This window comes from Phallusia mammillata, chromosome 2 (genome assembly GCF_965637545.1).
Source record: "Phallusia mammillata chromosome 2, kaPhaMamm4.hap1.1, whole genome shotgun sequence".
Classification (NCBI taxonomy): domain Eukaryota; kingdom Metazoa; phylum Chordata; class Ascidiacea; order Phlebobranchia; family Ascidiidae; genus Phallusia; species Phallusia mammillata.
The window spans coordinates 25,070,308-25,084,773 of NC_137253.1; the positions used below are offsets into that span (position 1 = coordinate 25,070,308).

The 14,466-nt window shown below is 38.2% G+C and overlaps 2 protein-coding genes across 2 annotated transcripts; both read left to right on the top strand.

Annotated features, from left to right (window-relative positions):
* The first annotated feature begins 445 nt into the window (after positions 1-445).
* Positions 446-1,391, top strand: LOC145212293 (uncharacterized). Its single transcript, XM_080080381.1, has 3 exons — positions 446-568; positions 946-1,048; positions 1,142-1,391. The coding sequence occupies exons 1-3, from the start codon at positions 463-465 to the stop codon at positions 1,326-1,328; spliced, it is 396 nt and encodes a 131-aa protein (XP_079936507.1). The 5' UTR covers positions 446-462; the 3' UTR covers positions 1,329-1,391.
* A 3,093-nt stretch (positions 1,392-4,484) lies between these two features.
* On the top strand, positions 4,485-14,226 carry LOC145213194 (uncharacterized). The gene is made up of 12 exons (XM_080081425.1): positions 4,485-5,394; positions 5,749-6,039; positions 6,105-6,250; positions 7,124-7,271; positions 7,485-7,587; positions 7,657-7,835; positions 11,220-11,666; positions 11,935-12,225; positions 12,704-12,852; positions 13,120-13,264; positions 13,327-13,429; positions 13,918-14,226. Exons 1-12 carry the CDS (start codon positions 4,485-4,487, stop codon positions 14,099-14,101), a joined length of 3,096 nt encoding a protein of 1,031 aa, XP_079937551.1. The 3' UTR covers positions 14,102-14,226.
* The last annotated feature ends 240 nt before the right edge of the window (positions 14,227-14,466 follow it).

Sequence of the window (14,466 nt, forward strand, 5' to 3'; positions counted from 1 at the left end):
TGAGAACCACTGCCTTACAGAAAAGTTTCTCAAAATGTTTCGTCTTATTTATGTCTTGGCAGCCTTCGAAGATAAAATTTACCCTAATCCTTACAAAACAGTGCCAGAAAAAAAAAACTGTTACACAAACAAACGTGTAAACGAAAGACCTGGAGAAAAGAATAAGATGCCAAAATAATCTTCGTTGTTTTTGTTATCCTATAGTTTGGTTTCCCAATGACCTTGTCTTCGGTTATCAGCATCTGACCTTTCTGTTCAACCTGACGTTGGCCAAACTCAAGTCTTCACCTGATTACGGTCCTTTGGTCGCGATGGTGGTGGTGGTTTTTATTATTCCGTTTCTTATCATGGTAAATTAACAAATAATACAGAAATTTTGTGTCAGAATGTAAGTCATTTTAAGTTTATTTTTCTTTTTAGACCATTCTTGCGGTGGTAACAGGCTTTTACGTGTCAGAACACATGACAAAGTCCAGCAAGATCCAATCAACATCAACTGACAAAAACCAAGAAGTAATGGCGTTTGCCACCATGGCTGTTATGCAATTGGGATTTACAATAACCTTGGGTAAGTTTGGAAACTGTTTTGCCATAGACCAGGGATGTCCAAAGTGCGGCCCGCGGGACAAATGCGGGCCCCAGTGGCTGTTGTTTCAAATTGTGTTACGTATTGACCGCCATAGTTTGGATTACGTTTTTGGGTTGTGGCGAGTTATTTACCAGGGGAAAGAAAGTGTACATGGTGCTGACGCAACAAAATCCCACAATTTCCTTAAATCCGGTATATTTGTGTTCTAGTTCTAAAAAAACGTTGGCCAGCGGGAGTCTTTACCAGGTAAAAATTGGCCTCCATTAAAAAATGTTTGGACACCCCTGCCATAGACCAAGCACAGGGCTATTTTTAGCTTCCGTATAGCTAATAAGCAATGTTATTATTTATTCCAGTTCCTATGGTAGTGGTTGTTGTCTCCAGTTATACAGGAAGCTTGAATCCCAGCAACATTGCAATTCCATATGTTGTATGCTTCTATCTCTCTATGTCTAACAGGTATAGATGTTAGTATAAATTATGTACGAAAAATACATAAACTTTTAATATAAACATGAAAAATTATTTTCTAATGATAAACATTTTTGGCAGCTTGGTAAACGTTCTGGTGTACAGCGTTATGGACAAGAGGTTTCGAAAAGCAGTAATGGAACTTTTCTGTTCACACTGCACTAACAATTTAAGCGTAAAAAGAGAATCAACATCGGGACACAAAACTCCGAAAAGCATAGAGCCATCGAGGAAAGCAAACTTCAACAAATCGTCATCGCATGTCTAAACTGTGCGGCTGGTCGTAAACACAATACAACTAAAAAAACAAACTTTATATGTTTGCCACTAATGTATGTCGATGTTTATGAATTGTAAATGTGTTCATAAAAATGAGATACTGTATTCAAATATTTGTGGTCCATTGGCATGTTTCTCGTTTTACACGTTAACGTGTAACAATTGTTGCGCGCATGGAGTTTATGTCATGAAAATTAAGTTATAATTAGGGCAATTATTTTTTGACCTAAAAAACGAAAAATTTTGACCTACAAATTAAAAATTTTGACAAATTTTGACCTTAAAAAACTTTTTTTTGACAAAATTTTGACCTATGAAAAATTCAAGTAGTTAAATTACACATTATTGTACAAAAAGTTGAAATATGGCTGTAGGCTACTCTGTAGAGCAAATGTCTAACAGAAGGGCAAAAATCTGAACACAGACCTAGCCTGTTCTGAAAAGGGAAATGAGCTAATTAAAAATCACTGCCAAAAAACTGCAGCTAAGACACAACGAAAATTATTCAATACAGTTGTCTAAACGAAAGATACATGAAATACCTAAAGCAAAACCGAAGCAAGAGCTGCACCTAACCTGCAGCTGCCGTAAAATGACTTGGGACCTACCAAAATTTTGCACATTTTGAGATGTGTTGCGCATCATGCCATATCAACCTAATTATTTCACTCACTTTATGGTTTATGATTCACAATAAGTAGGCAATGGGCCAGTTACAACAGTATAAAGTAGGCTACAAGGTGTAAAATGAACAGTTCACTGACAGTGCAACCTCTACAATACCACGACAATGCAGTTTGTAAACAATTTTAACTTTGTAAAAAATTTTGACTTTGTGAACAATTTTGACAATTTTTGACCTATTCCAACAATTTTGACAAAATTTTGACTTTTTTTGACAAGTAAAAAAATATTGTCCCTAGTTATAATTGATTGCGGCGCAACGTAAATCGCTATGCGAGTTCAAAATAGAACAGTGTTAAGTGTTGCAAAATTAAAAAAAATACCAAACGTTTCAGAGGGTATTACGCAACTTGTTCACGTCTGGGTGACCTCGATGTCTTTGCGGTTTATTTTGCTGACGTACATGGGTCATAAAATTAGATCAGCTAAAATGACTCTACTATAAAAGTAGACAATAACTTTCCGAATCTGTAGTCGATTTTAATAATGTTTGTTGTTTAAAAGTATTAAAACCATCATTAAATCCTGATTTATTCTTTTGTATCGGGTTGTTAAGGTGGAGGCAGATTTGTATTTAGTGTAAAGCTCAGTTGTTAAAAACAAAAGAAACATGATAACCACGCGAAGTATGATATTATCTGAGCAGTGTTGTTGCAGTTGGCGATTAATTACATTGATGCTTCCGGCCCGCTTGTCGAGTAAAACATTTTTGCTGTGATGAATAGGAAAGGAAGAAGGGCATCTAAATACTAGCTTCCCAGGCATCTGAGAAGAGAACAAAAAGCATACAGGCATGCTACAAGGGCGACGGTTTGACAGATATTTCAGTAGATAAGGGCTATCTGGTCTCGTTACACCTCCTGAGGTTCAAATTCTTTGGTTTCTATCTTTTACCAATTTAAATCATAGTACGCCATGCCCATTAAAGGCGCCATACCGAATCAGCCGGTCACTAAGCATTTCCACGTGACAAATCGTAGGCTAGAAAATCTACCCTGTGGTGGGATTGGAACCCACTACAGGAGTCTTTTCGTAACTCTTTTAACTGAGCTACACAGGGAATAAGTAAGCCCGTCGAAAGTCAAATCACAAGCACCGTTGCCTGCCTCGTATGTTGCACATGTACGCTTCGTAGTAGGAAATCGCCAGATTGACCAGTAATCAGTTAAGGTGAACATGAATTTATAACTGGAATCAGCCCTCTGCACTTGGGCCAATAAAACACAAGCGATTGTTAAGGGACAAAAACCTAAAATCTTCGTGGTAAATTGCCCTTTAGTCTTACTAATCCCAAAAATATCCCCCAAATCAGTCAGTCTTAGCATTACCAAAATGGGTATTAGAAACGTCCCGGCGTTGGTAGTTTACAAATATGTTGCCAAACGAGTTTTCATTGACGCATGATAAGTCTGGCCGAAAGGGCAGTTTTGTAAAGACATGTTATGACATGATTTTAACACATACACATTGCCAATTACTGAATGCCCTACTGCGAAAAGACGTTCAATGAATAATATGCAAGAGTTACGAACGGAAAACAAATGCCAAACAGCCCATATTTGTCCGGCGAATCAAACATAATTTTCAGATTTGGCAAGGAAGCAACTCTTGCACGTCCAGTTTGCATGTTTAAAGTAAATTTCTTCCCAAACACTGCACTAATGTAGTTTCCGCTCTTTTATACGACATAAACAATAATAATCTGTTTGATGGCTATTTAAACCGTATTTTTTGCATGGTTATTATTTCTGTTCGAGTATTTTTTACCTATGCCTGTAGACCATGTGCTAGTTGCATCATACCAAACGGTGACATTGCACAATTACGTGCATAAAGGGGATTTTATGTTGTGACGAAGTAGTTGCGGAAAGGCTTTCTCTTTTACTTTAAAATACGTAAAGTTCGCACAGGCCATTACGTCATAGTCACGACATTTACGTATTTAGTGCGTGGCGTAGTTGGTAATACTGATTCTCATAAGACGATACATCGTGACCCCAAAATACTTTTTTCGACCCGCAAAGTATGCGAAGAAGCCTATTTCCCAATAATCGTGCTCTTACTCAGAGGCAAGACGTAAGTTTTTCTGTGCGAAGATTTTACAGGAAGCGGCTTATACTTCATAGCAGATTGACTATAGGCAAAAGTGTAGAGATATTGTAATATTTAGAAAACAAACATCAATATGTTTTTTAAGTTTATTGAGGAAAATAACGACCCAAAGAGACTTAAAAAAGTGACATGCTTTATTTTTCGAAAGTTTGACTCGTGAAATTTTAAAAAAAATCTCATGAAATTTATCAGTGTTTTGCCGAAACGTTAAAATAATAAAGCATGTCGATGTGGACGTCTATTTGAGCCGTTAATTTCCTCATTCAACTTTTTAACACATGTATATAGTCTTCTAAAGTAGATGTCGAGCTAATTTAAACTGGCTGGTAGCATAATAGTGGCGAGGCACATGATAAAGGAGCCTTTAAAATACAAGAGGAAATCTATGCAGGTTATTACTGTAAAATATTCATCAGAAGCAACCTTATTTTTTACCAAGATTTTGCTAACTTTGCTCAAAATAACTGACGTGATGGCTAGATTTCCAATGGAAGTACCATTTTCACTACCATCAGTACAAAAACCAGGGTTTGTCAACAATTTGGTTACTAAGATGCCAGTTACTCTACCTATAAAAGAAACTCTAGCCCCAAATCATCCGACAACTACTTTGGCGACAACGACAATGACAAGCCTACGACCACCAACCTTTGCATTGACAACAACCAATAAGCCGAGTCCAAGCCTACAAACTTTTGCATTAACGACTGCCGCAACAAGCAGTCCAAACCCAGCGACTTTTACATTGGGAACTACGACAACAATGAACCCAAACCCAACAACTTTTACATTGGCGACTCCGACGACAACAGCAAGCTTAAGTCCATCAACTTTTACCATGGAATCTCCGACACCAACGACGCCTAAAACTGCAGCCTTTGTAGTCAATTTTATCACCTCAACTTTGCCCATAGCTCCTTCACCTCCGCCAGTAAACAGCACTACAACAGCAAACTTTTTCTCAACAACAGCAACTCAAACCTCTACACATTCTGTTGTCGGATCTCTGGCGTTAAACGGGTTTCCAGCGTTTTGTTCCCAGTCGGTCGTCGACAGTTGTTCGAACACATCAGTGAAGGATTGTGGTCAGTGCAGCATGGTTGGAGCTGGGCTCTTTGGATTTTTTGTTGTTTTTCTGGCCTTGGCTATAATCATAGCAAATTTTCTGGTGATTTGGCTCTTCCTAAAGGAAAAATCAATGTTTACTGGAAGCTACAGAAAGATCAAGGCATCTCTAGCCGTTGCAGATTTGCTTACAGGTGACTACGTAATAATTGTAACAGACAAAAACAAACAAATCTGGTTAATTTCCACCTGTTAATAGCACTTTTTGTTTAGTTGCGTGAGTATTGTGATTTTGTGAACCCAAAAAATTTGTAAGAAAAACAGGGCAAATGGGTATGCGGTTTACTGGATCTGTATTGGCATTTAATCAATAGAAAACTCTAAACAATTAGGTTCTTAATTGCCCCAAAAGCATTCTCAAATTCTATTTTGTTTGCTTTCATTTGTTGCCCTGGTTTCAAACCAAAGCTTTGAACAGGTCCCGGTGACTTTAGTTGTTTGGCATGGGTATCCATTACCTATAATTGTATCTACTTTTCTTTTTAAAGGAATTTTACTTTTCGCTGTGGCTCTCCCCAACTTTCTATACACGATCAACTCAACTCCTGACGAGCTTCTTCTATATACTATTTCGCTGCAGCATTCCCCTTTAGCCATTGCTGGAGGAGTGTTTTACATTCTCATCTACACCTCATCACTGTACCATCTGGTCTTCCTCGGTCAACAACGTCTATTTGCCGTCCGTTGGCCTATTCGGTATAAGCATCAGGCTGACTTCAACGTCTACATTGGTTTGGCTGTCGTTTGGGTTCTGTCCGTTTTGTGTGCCTTTGCTCCATGTAAGTTTCAGTACAATTACCAACTCAAGTCCTTTAAACATCTAAACATACGTTTTATATTGCAGTGTGGTTTCCGGGTGTATTTGAGTTTGGTTACCAACACATGATATTCCTCTTCAACCTAACACTTTCCGCCACGAGGACAGAAACCATTTACACGCCCTTGGTTATCATGGTCGTTGTTGTATTTATTCTACCCTATCTATTAATGGTAAGTTTCAGTATACCCAAACTAGTTTTTGCTTAGCCGGTCGATACATCAAAATTGTAGCAGGATGTATCAAACATGTAACACGTTTATACAAAACATGACATGATATCTAACATGACATGTCCTATAATACTTAGTTCCGACGCCAGGGCAGCTATAAATAATAAAGCATCCGTGCGTTGTGCTGATTTTACTTTGTTTTTACGCACATTTTTCGTTCCAACACACACCATAGACTCTTCCATAGACTCTGCTCTTCAACCTTTTTTGGTTTGGTGAACCCTTAAATGTGTTGTAACGAACTCATGCACCCTGTTTACCTAACTGAGGACAAAAACGACATGAAAAATGGCGTGAGCTGTTTGGTCTCGACGTACATTAACGGGCAGCCGCACTTTTGATCAAAAACTTTTGACGTAAATTTGCACCCATGTATACCTTTTCGTACTGATGCACCCCAGGCATATTTTGGTGCACCCCAGGGTGTACACACCGGTTGAAGAGCACTGCCATAGACTAAAGTTGTCGAAATTAATTATTTTATTAATTCATAATATACCCTGCACTATACAAGAATCGGTTCATAAGTTTAATGAGAATAATAACGGCCCAAACTGATGTAAAAGGCGACATGCTTTGTTATTTAAACTTTTCGGTAAATGCGCATGCCTTCATCAGTGATATGGGGGACCGCGGCCACTGATTGATAAATGATGTAAGCATATGCCGAAATGTTTAATAAACCATGTCGCTTTTTCTTACCATTTGGGACGTTATATTTTCCTCATTAAATAATATACCTCTTCTTGAAATATTTTTAAAATTTCTTTAAAAATTATACAAACGCACTTAAAATAAGAGGTTTGTTTGCAGAGTGCATTTACCGCTGCCACTGGTTTCTATGTCTCGAAACATCTCCGAAAATCCGCAAAGTTTACAACTAATAATTCTGAGAGCAAAAAAGAGTTGGTGGTTTTTGCAACGATGGCTATAATGCAACTTGGGTTTACTATCACATTGGGTAAGATTACAAAACAGTCCTTTTTTGGTAGAAAATCTTGTTTAAGTCTTGTGTAAAGCAACAAACGAATCAAATTAAAAGTTGATTATTATTTTGTTACCTTATTGAGTTCGAATAAATGTGTTTACACCAAACTAATCCAACGAAATGTTAACTAGGTTTTACAAAATTTGTTTTGAGTAACAAGGACGAAATTATTTTGTTATGTTTTAGTTCCCCTTGTTGTGGTTGTGATCATGAGCTACACCGGGGACCTAAACAGCACCAACATTTCAACTCCATATATTACATGTTTCTACCTTTCAATGACTAACAGGTTTGTGTATAAAGTAAAAAGTCTTGGATCATTGCATGCGGTTGCAATCAAACCTATTTGTTTTAACAGCTTGGTGAATGTCTTCGTGTACAGTGCGGTCGATTCAACCTTCAGAAAATCGGTCGGAGAACTTTTCTGTGCCTGCTGCCCAAGCAAACTAAAGTCGCCACCTCCATCAACAAAAAGCAAACACACGGCCTTATCCAAAAACACCAAGAGTCAAACTAAGTCGCAAACAGATTCAGTATGAAAAGAAGATGTTTGCCTCAATCACAACAAATCAATATGTTTTGTACATGTGGCCCCCATGAAGTTGAGTTAAGTTGAGTTCATGACGCTTGTTGAAAGACAACATAGCGACAAGTAGTGAATAGTTCCTCAACATCAAGGGCCGCGTGTGTCTTTTAAGAGGCGCTTGCCAATTTACGTGCCAACATTTTTGTGAGCAATTCTGGTTTGTTTCAGCCGATAGTTGGCAGAAAGCATAGTGTTTTTGCATGTAGGCTGGATTTTAAGACAATTGCACAAAAGTAAAAACAATGTAACAGTTTAATTTAGTACGTCAAAAAACGTTTGGCGTGCCGCGGAAAAATACCTCTCGTGTCAAGGCTCGCTGACCCCTGCTTCACATATGGCAAATCAATACCATTTGAATAGAGGATATATAGTGTTTTTAGTTTCTCCGCTGTCCAAACTGTACTGTTTAGAACTCAATGTATATGAGGTGTATAACTGTAAAGTAGAAATGTTATCTGGTGTATTGCATGAATTTTCCCCAAATTAAATGTTAACGTTTCACTCATGTATTTCTGTGTAGCCTACAGCTAGGCCTGTCAAAGACACAACGTAAAATTACAACTAACTCAAAGCGTTCACGTACATTAAATCGTGTTAGACTTTGAAAAGCTGATTTGTTTATTACAGTACATTTTAGTACACATCCGTAATCAAATTGAGATCAAATTCTTTAAACAAAAACAAGGAAGCTTAATAGACATTTGATAAAAGCAATGGTTTGTTACGCAATCGTTTGTTTTCTTTTATTCGCCGTGTGGTTTTATTTTTAATTGTTTCAACTTCAAACAGTGGCAAATAAAATATTCAATTGAAAAAAAATATATTTATATGTTTATATATATCAGAATGGTTCTATTAAGGTTTAGTTTAGATTTTTTTTATATTTATCTGTACAACCACTGCACTGACAGCAAAGTACAAAACTTTTACCGGAAAAGCTGACATACCAAAAAGTGCATGGCGTAATTCGAATGGTTGTAATGCGTGTTTGTGCAAAACAAAATGCCCATGACAACGTGGTGGTCAGATTTTTGCAAGCCTATTATAGGCAAACAAAGCGAAAAGGCAATATTGGCGTCACTATATAGATCAGGAGCGGGCAACATACGGCCCGCGACGTGATTTTGAGCGGCCCGCAGACAGTTTCCGGTCTTACATGATAATGTGGCCCGCGGCCACAGTCTGCCACAATCCCCCACTACTTGCTTACTGCGTCAAAGTTGTAACGGACAGTAACGCTCCCCAATAGCAAAAAACTGTCCCGCCGTTGTTACCATGGTACCATACGTCCATTGTTATGGCATAACTGCCAACCTTGTGTGTGGCCTGCTTTCACGGTTTCCTTTGTTTCCACACGTGTAGCCTAGTTAGTGTTATAGCAGTATCTAAGTCTGTGATGTATGCATTAAATTTGCTGTGGTGAATAATTTTATGTTATATCAGTTTGATTGTTTGAACTGTATTGTAATTGTGACGTTCTTGATTGTATTTGGTTTAGGTCAGTGGTTCTCAAACTCGGTTTTCGGGGCCGCATGCGGCTCCCAACTACTAATTTTGCGGTTTGCACCAGACCTCAGAAAACCACCAAACATTGCTATTTTAGCTTTCAAGGAAATAATCTTTAGTGATTTTCTCAAGGTTTCGTTTTTTTGCGGCTCTCTACATACTTAAAAAAATTCCATTTTGCCCCGACAATAAAAAAGTTTGAGAACCACTGGTTTAGGTGGTCAAAAATCCGTTTTAAATCACTGGATAAATACGCGATTAATGTATCGATTCAGAAATCCGGCCCGCCAAGTACTTCATTTTCCCATATCAGGCCCGCCACCTGGAGAAGTTGCCCGCCCCTGATATAGATGGTGTCGTTGTAAACATTTCAGACGCTAGACTATTCAGCTCAACCTGCAGAAAAATCGTTATTTGTACCCAAAAATCAAGACGATTTTTTCCGGAAAAACTTAACTAAACACCTCAGAAAGTAATATGTCCAACTTCTAACAGTTGTCCAGATAAGCCTGTTGCTTGATAATTATCAAAAATTAGCATTACTGCCGCAATAATATTTACAACAAGGAGATCAGTCTCAAATAGGTCCCGATGCGATGCCTTCATGCATTTTATAAAAACCACAATAGTTACGTTTAGTAACACTAACCTAAATACTGTATGCCCATCGTATACCTTTCGTCTGTCGCGTACTATAGTTTTGATGCGGTATACACTCGAGAATACGGTATATCAGTTGGAAGAGCACGCTGGAATTGATGCTTCAGATGCACTGCACGAAACGCGTATTGAGTATTTTGCTTCTTAACTTGCTAATTGTGTCGGTGAAGAGTTTAAGGAAAAAAGAAACAAACTACAACGTCAAACCTAGCTGTTCAAGCATATTTAACACCACCAAAAAAGGAAAGAACTATGAGTGGAGTCACAGAATAGGTGAATAAAACAGTGAGCAGCATTACACGTTTTTAGGCAAACAGGCAGTTCATGAAAACAGGTGGCAATTCACTCGTTCTTAAGTGAAAATATGTTTTTTACCATCCAAAGGTTTGGACAAGTGATATTTAGTTACGTGTAAAAAGCTATTCAACTACGTTTCTGTTGGTATTTGGCAAGGTAACTTTTTGCGGCAAGGTAAAGCGGCACAAACAACAAAGCGTATATTTGGTACACGTAAAAACCCTCAACACAACCGTGAGAAAACCTGTGGTTTGACCTGGATTGATGTATATCGTGGACGAGGTGACTTTAGTCTCACTTCCTGTGTCCCGCGAGTTTACTACGAGATTATTAATGCGAAAAAAGCTGCCAAACTATAAGCGTCGGGTTACTGAAGTAAATCACCCATAAAAAGAGACAAGTAATAATTCTTTGTTATTTCCCCACGCTGGTGTTAAATAAAGTGGAAGTTAAGCACGTGATGGTCTGAACTTTGAACTCTGCAGTAAAAATAAGCCTTGTATAAGTGCGTGGCAAACTGTTTGACATCGTTTTAGTGAAACCTTAGCACTTGCTAATATTGTATCGAATCCGTGATCGGCATCAACATAACACAGGAAGCTTGCTACAACGTACGGCATGCGAAAAATCATTGTAGTTATACTTCGTGTTGAAACCAGGCGCGTTTATGCACTCCTTAAGGAGAGTAATTTTGAAAAGTATAAAGTATTTTTTAATGGAGGACAGTAATTTTTAAGTATAGGAAAGTATTTTACGCACAAGGCGATGGAACAATTTGGAGAAGATATTTTTGGAAATATTATTTGTGTCAATTGCTGTGCATTAAGAGAACTTAGCTTGGTTATTACACCTTACCTGTTTTCTTTATTTAGCAGACACAGAATTTTTGGTAATTTCGTGGCTTGTGTATAATTGCAAATATTATAGCCTACTTGTAACCATTATGAATCATACTTTGCCTCCGTTGCCTCCGCCGTTACCACCCTATCCATGGGAGCTATTTCCTGCGCCTCCAGTTTCAAACTTTATAGCAGACCGCTACGTGAATGTGAGCAATCCTAACGTTTCGCATGTGTGTGGAGTTTTACCGTTTTGCAATCCTTCAGCGGTTTCTACATGTGTCGACGTACAGTTGTCAAAGTGCCCGGATTGTAACACAGCCACAGCCGGAGTTTTTGTGTTTTGTATTGTTTTTCTGGGTCTTTCCATTTTTCTATCTAACGGTTTCGTGATATTTTGCACGATCATGAAACGACCGGGCTTTACTGGGCATTACAGCGCTATCAAAGCATCACTGGCCGGTTGTGATATACTAACAGGTCAGTAAACATACCACGTTTATATTTTCTTCGGTTAAAGAGTTTAAAGTAAAAAAATCGAACCAAATGTAAAATAAGCTTCTAGCTATACTTTCAGCGTAGTTTGGAATTTTCCAAAAGTTAAGTTTAAAAACATATTTTTTAAAACTAACAAACGGCTGAAACTTTCAACTAAAATTGATCTGTATCACATGGTTCAGGACGATTTTATGCACAAGCACACATTTCATCTCGAAAACCTGTGCCACGAATATTGATTTATTTTCAGGCATCCAGCTGTTAGTAGTTGTCGTTTACAACTTCAGTTGGTCGATCAACGTCACAGCTTCAGAGCTTGACCAGCAACATTTAGCATTGCGTGGAAGCATAGGCGCAGTGCTTGCGGGAATGTTGTATCTTATTGGCTTCTCGGCATCACTAAATCACCTCATATTGATGGGACAACAACGCTTGTATGCCATCTCACAGCCGATCAACTACAAACGCCAAAGCAAGCGCATCGTATACCTTGGTATCACTTTGGCGTGGTTGTTAGCAGTATTGCCGGCTACGATTCCAAGTAAGTTGATATTTTTCATTTAGCAAGTTATGAAATTTCCAGTTTGGAAACCATTCTTAAAGCTATATACCTGGCCTCCTCAAGAGTTGTTAGCGGGTCCGAAATTCGAGCTCGAATCCGAAAGTTTTAGCCCGAAGCCCGACCCTCAATTAATCGGTTTTGAGAAGCCCGTGTAGGCACGAAGGTTTGATTGACAGGCCTATATAAATAAATAAAAAACACAAATACAATGGACAATGGCACAAAATAGACGTTTTCGGACTGATAAGCATTATCTCCAGCAACCAGCTACGTAGGCAAGTAATTTATATTTAAGAAAATTACTAACAAAGAATGTAAAGTCAGGCCAGAATCAAGCCCGTTCGTTAAAGACACCAAGCCCGAACCCGACCCGAAAAAACCGGCCCGACTAACAACCCTAAATGTTTTTCGTGGTTTTACATTTTTAACCGAATTATAAAAGTAATTATCATTGCAGTGTGGTTTCCCGATGTCTTCGTCTTTACCTATTCAACGCCTATCTTCATCTACAGCATTTCGATCAAACCGATCTCAGTCACGTCGTTCAATTCCTTACCTCTCATACTGCTGTTCGTCGTCATTTACATGGTTCCGTTTCTGATTATGGTACGTCTGGGTAAACGAAAGCTTATTCTACGATTCCTTGTTGTAAGTTTAAACGATGTTTCCTGTATCAGTTTAATTGTTAGGTATGCATGCTTTCGCACATATTATTATTGTTTTTGTTTTTTTAACTTTATTGCTATCAGTCGGGTTTCATTAGGATGTTAGCAATTACTCCTGAGGAGCTGCGCTCTCTGCTAATAACCTAAAATACATTTAAGTTACAGCAACAAACTTGTGTGTTATACTTTGTCACCATTTTCTCCTCAGACCACGATCAGCGTCGTAACAGTAGTAGTTGTGAAGAAAAAAGTAATAGCAAAATGGAGAGAACTGCGACAAAGTGACCAGAAAAAAGAAATGGCGATTTTTACGACTCTGGCAATCATGCAAATCGGGTTCACTGTAACTTTACGTAAGTGATTTTAATAATGCTTAAACATTAAAATTAAATTTTACGAGACGTTTTTGTTTCAGTGCCCATCTTGGTAGTTGTATGTCTCACATATTCTTCACATTTGAACTGTCACAATTTATCTGTGCCTTATTCTATCTGCTTCTACCTGAGCACTTCAAACAGGTCAGTTTACCAGATTCAAGTCAGGTTCCACTTTATTCATTTCCAATGTTTTGTCATCAAGTCTACCAAGGTTTCAAAAACCCATGTTCTCGTGTGTGAGGTCAACTAAATGCATTAAGTATTCTTGTGCTCTGAAGTAAATTGTAGGCTAGAATGTTTAGTTTGCAGCTAAGGACAAGTAAGCTAAAGTGAGTGTGCACATTACAACTGGTGGCATTGGCCGTGTATTGGCTTGTAGAGCCACCTTACGGCACAAAGTATTGGGAATAACAGGTTGAAACACATCACTGAATATGTTGGATGTCACATCTAGCCTAGGGGTAGTTCCACAATGACCAAGCAACAGCTTGGAAACCAAAGTGGTGTCGGCTCAGAATTCTACAATTTTTTTGTCCGTGTATGTCAACACAGTATTTCTTACTTTCTTGTATAATTCTAATATTCTTTTAATAATAATTTGAAACCAATCTTAGCATTTGCTTTTGTAGCTTTGTGAACGTGCTGACGTACAGCGCCCGGGACTCCGATTTCCGAAAAGCAGTTGTCCATTACTTTTCGCTTTGTTGCCACAAGAAGAACAAGACCACAGAAACAAACAGTTTAAAAACAACTCACCACAATCATGTCAGTCTCGAAAGCATTGAAAATCATCATACAACCACGAAAACATAAAAACAGGAGTTATTGAAGGGTTTTAATTGTCGCCAAATCCTATCTCACAATGTTTTTAGTCAAGCAGAGTAATATTTCCTAATGACTTGTGTTAAAAAAACCCTTTATTATTGTACCAATCAAGTGTTTTTCAGTTTTTTCGCAAACTAGAACATCATAGCATATAAAAAACATAACTGTGTGTATTGGCGTGCTTCAGTACTACATGTCCAAGGACTTACCTCAACTTTACGTAGTGTTTGTGGGCTGGGATCAACAGCTATTGCTTTTTTCAACACTATTGTGATCAGTTTAGTTACAGAGGAGGAAATTGTTTGTTCTTCCTACGCATCAACGGACACGTTTTGTTACCCACATTCGCGCTA

Bases quoted from the DNA above. Each gene is read 5' to 3' on its own strand.
- LOC145213194 (XM_080081425.1), top strand. From the start codon at position 4,485: ATGATAAAGGAGCCTTTAAAATACAAGAGGAAATCTATGCAGGTTATT. The intron at 12,853-13,119 runs GTACGTCTGGGT...TTTTCTCCTCAG, and splicing joins TGGTTCCGTTTCTGATTATG to ACCACGATCAGCGTCGTAAC. The intron at 13,265-13,326 runs GTAAGTGATTTT...TTTTTGTTTCAG, and splicing joins CGGGTTCACTGTAACTTTAC to TGCCCATCTTGGTAGTTGTA.
- LOC145212293 (XM_080080381.1), top strand. From the start codon at position 463: ATGACAAAGTCCAGCAAGATCCAATCAACATCAACTGACAAAAACCAA. The intron at 569-945 runs GTAAGTTTGGAA...TATTTATTCCAG, and splicing joins GGGATTTACAATAACCTTGG to TTCCTATGGTAGTGGTTGTT. The intron at 1,049-1,141 runs GTATAGATGTTA...CATTTTTGGCAG, and splicing joins TATCTCTCTATGTCTAACAG to CTTGGTAAACGTTCTGGTGT.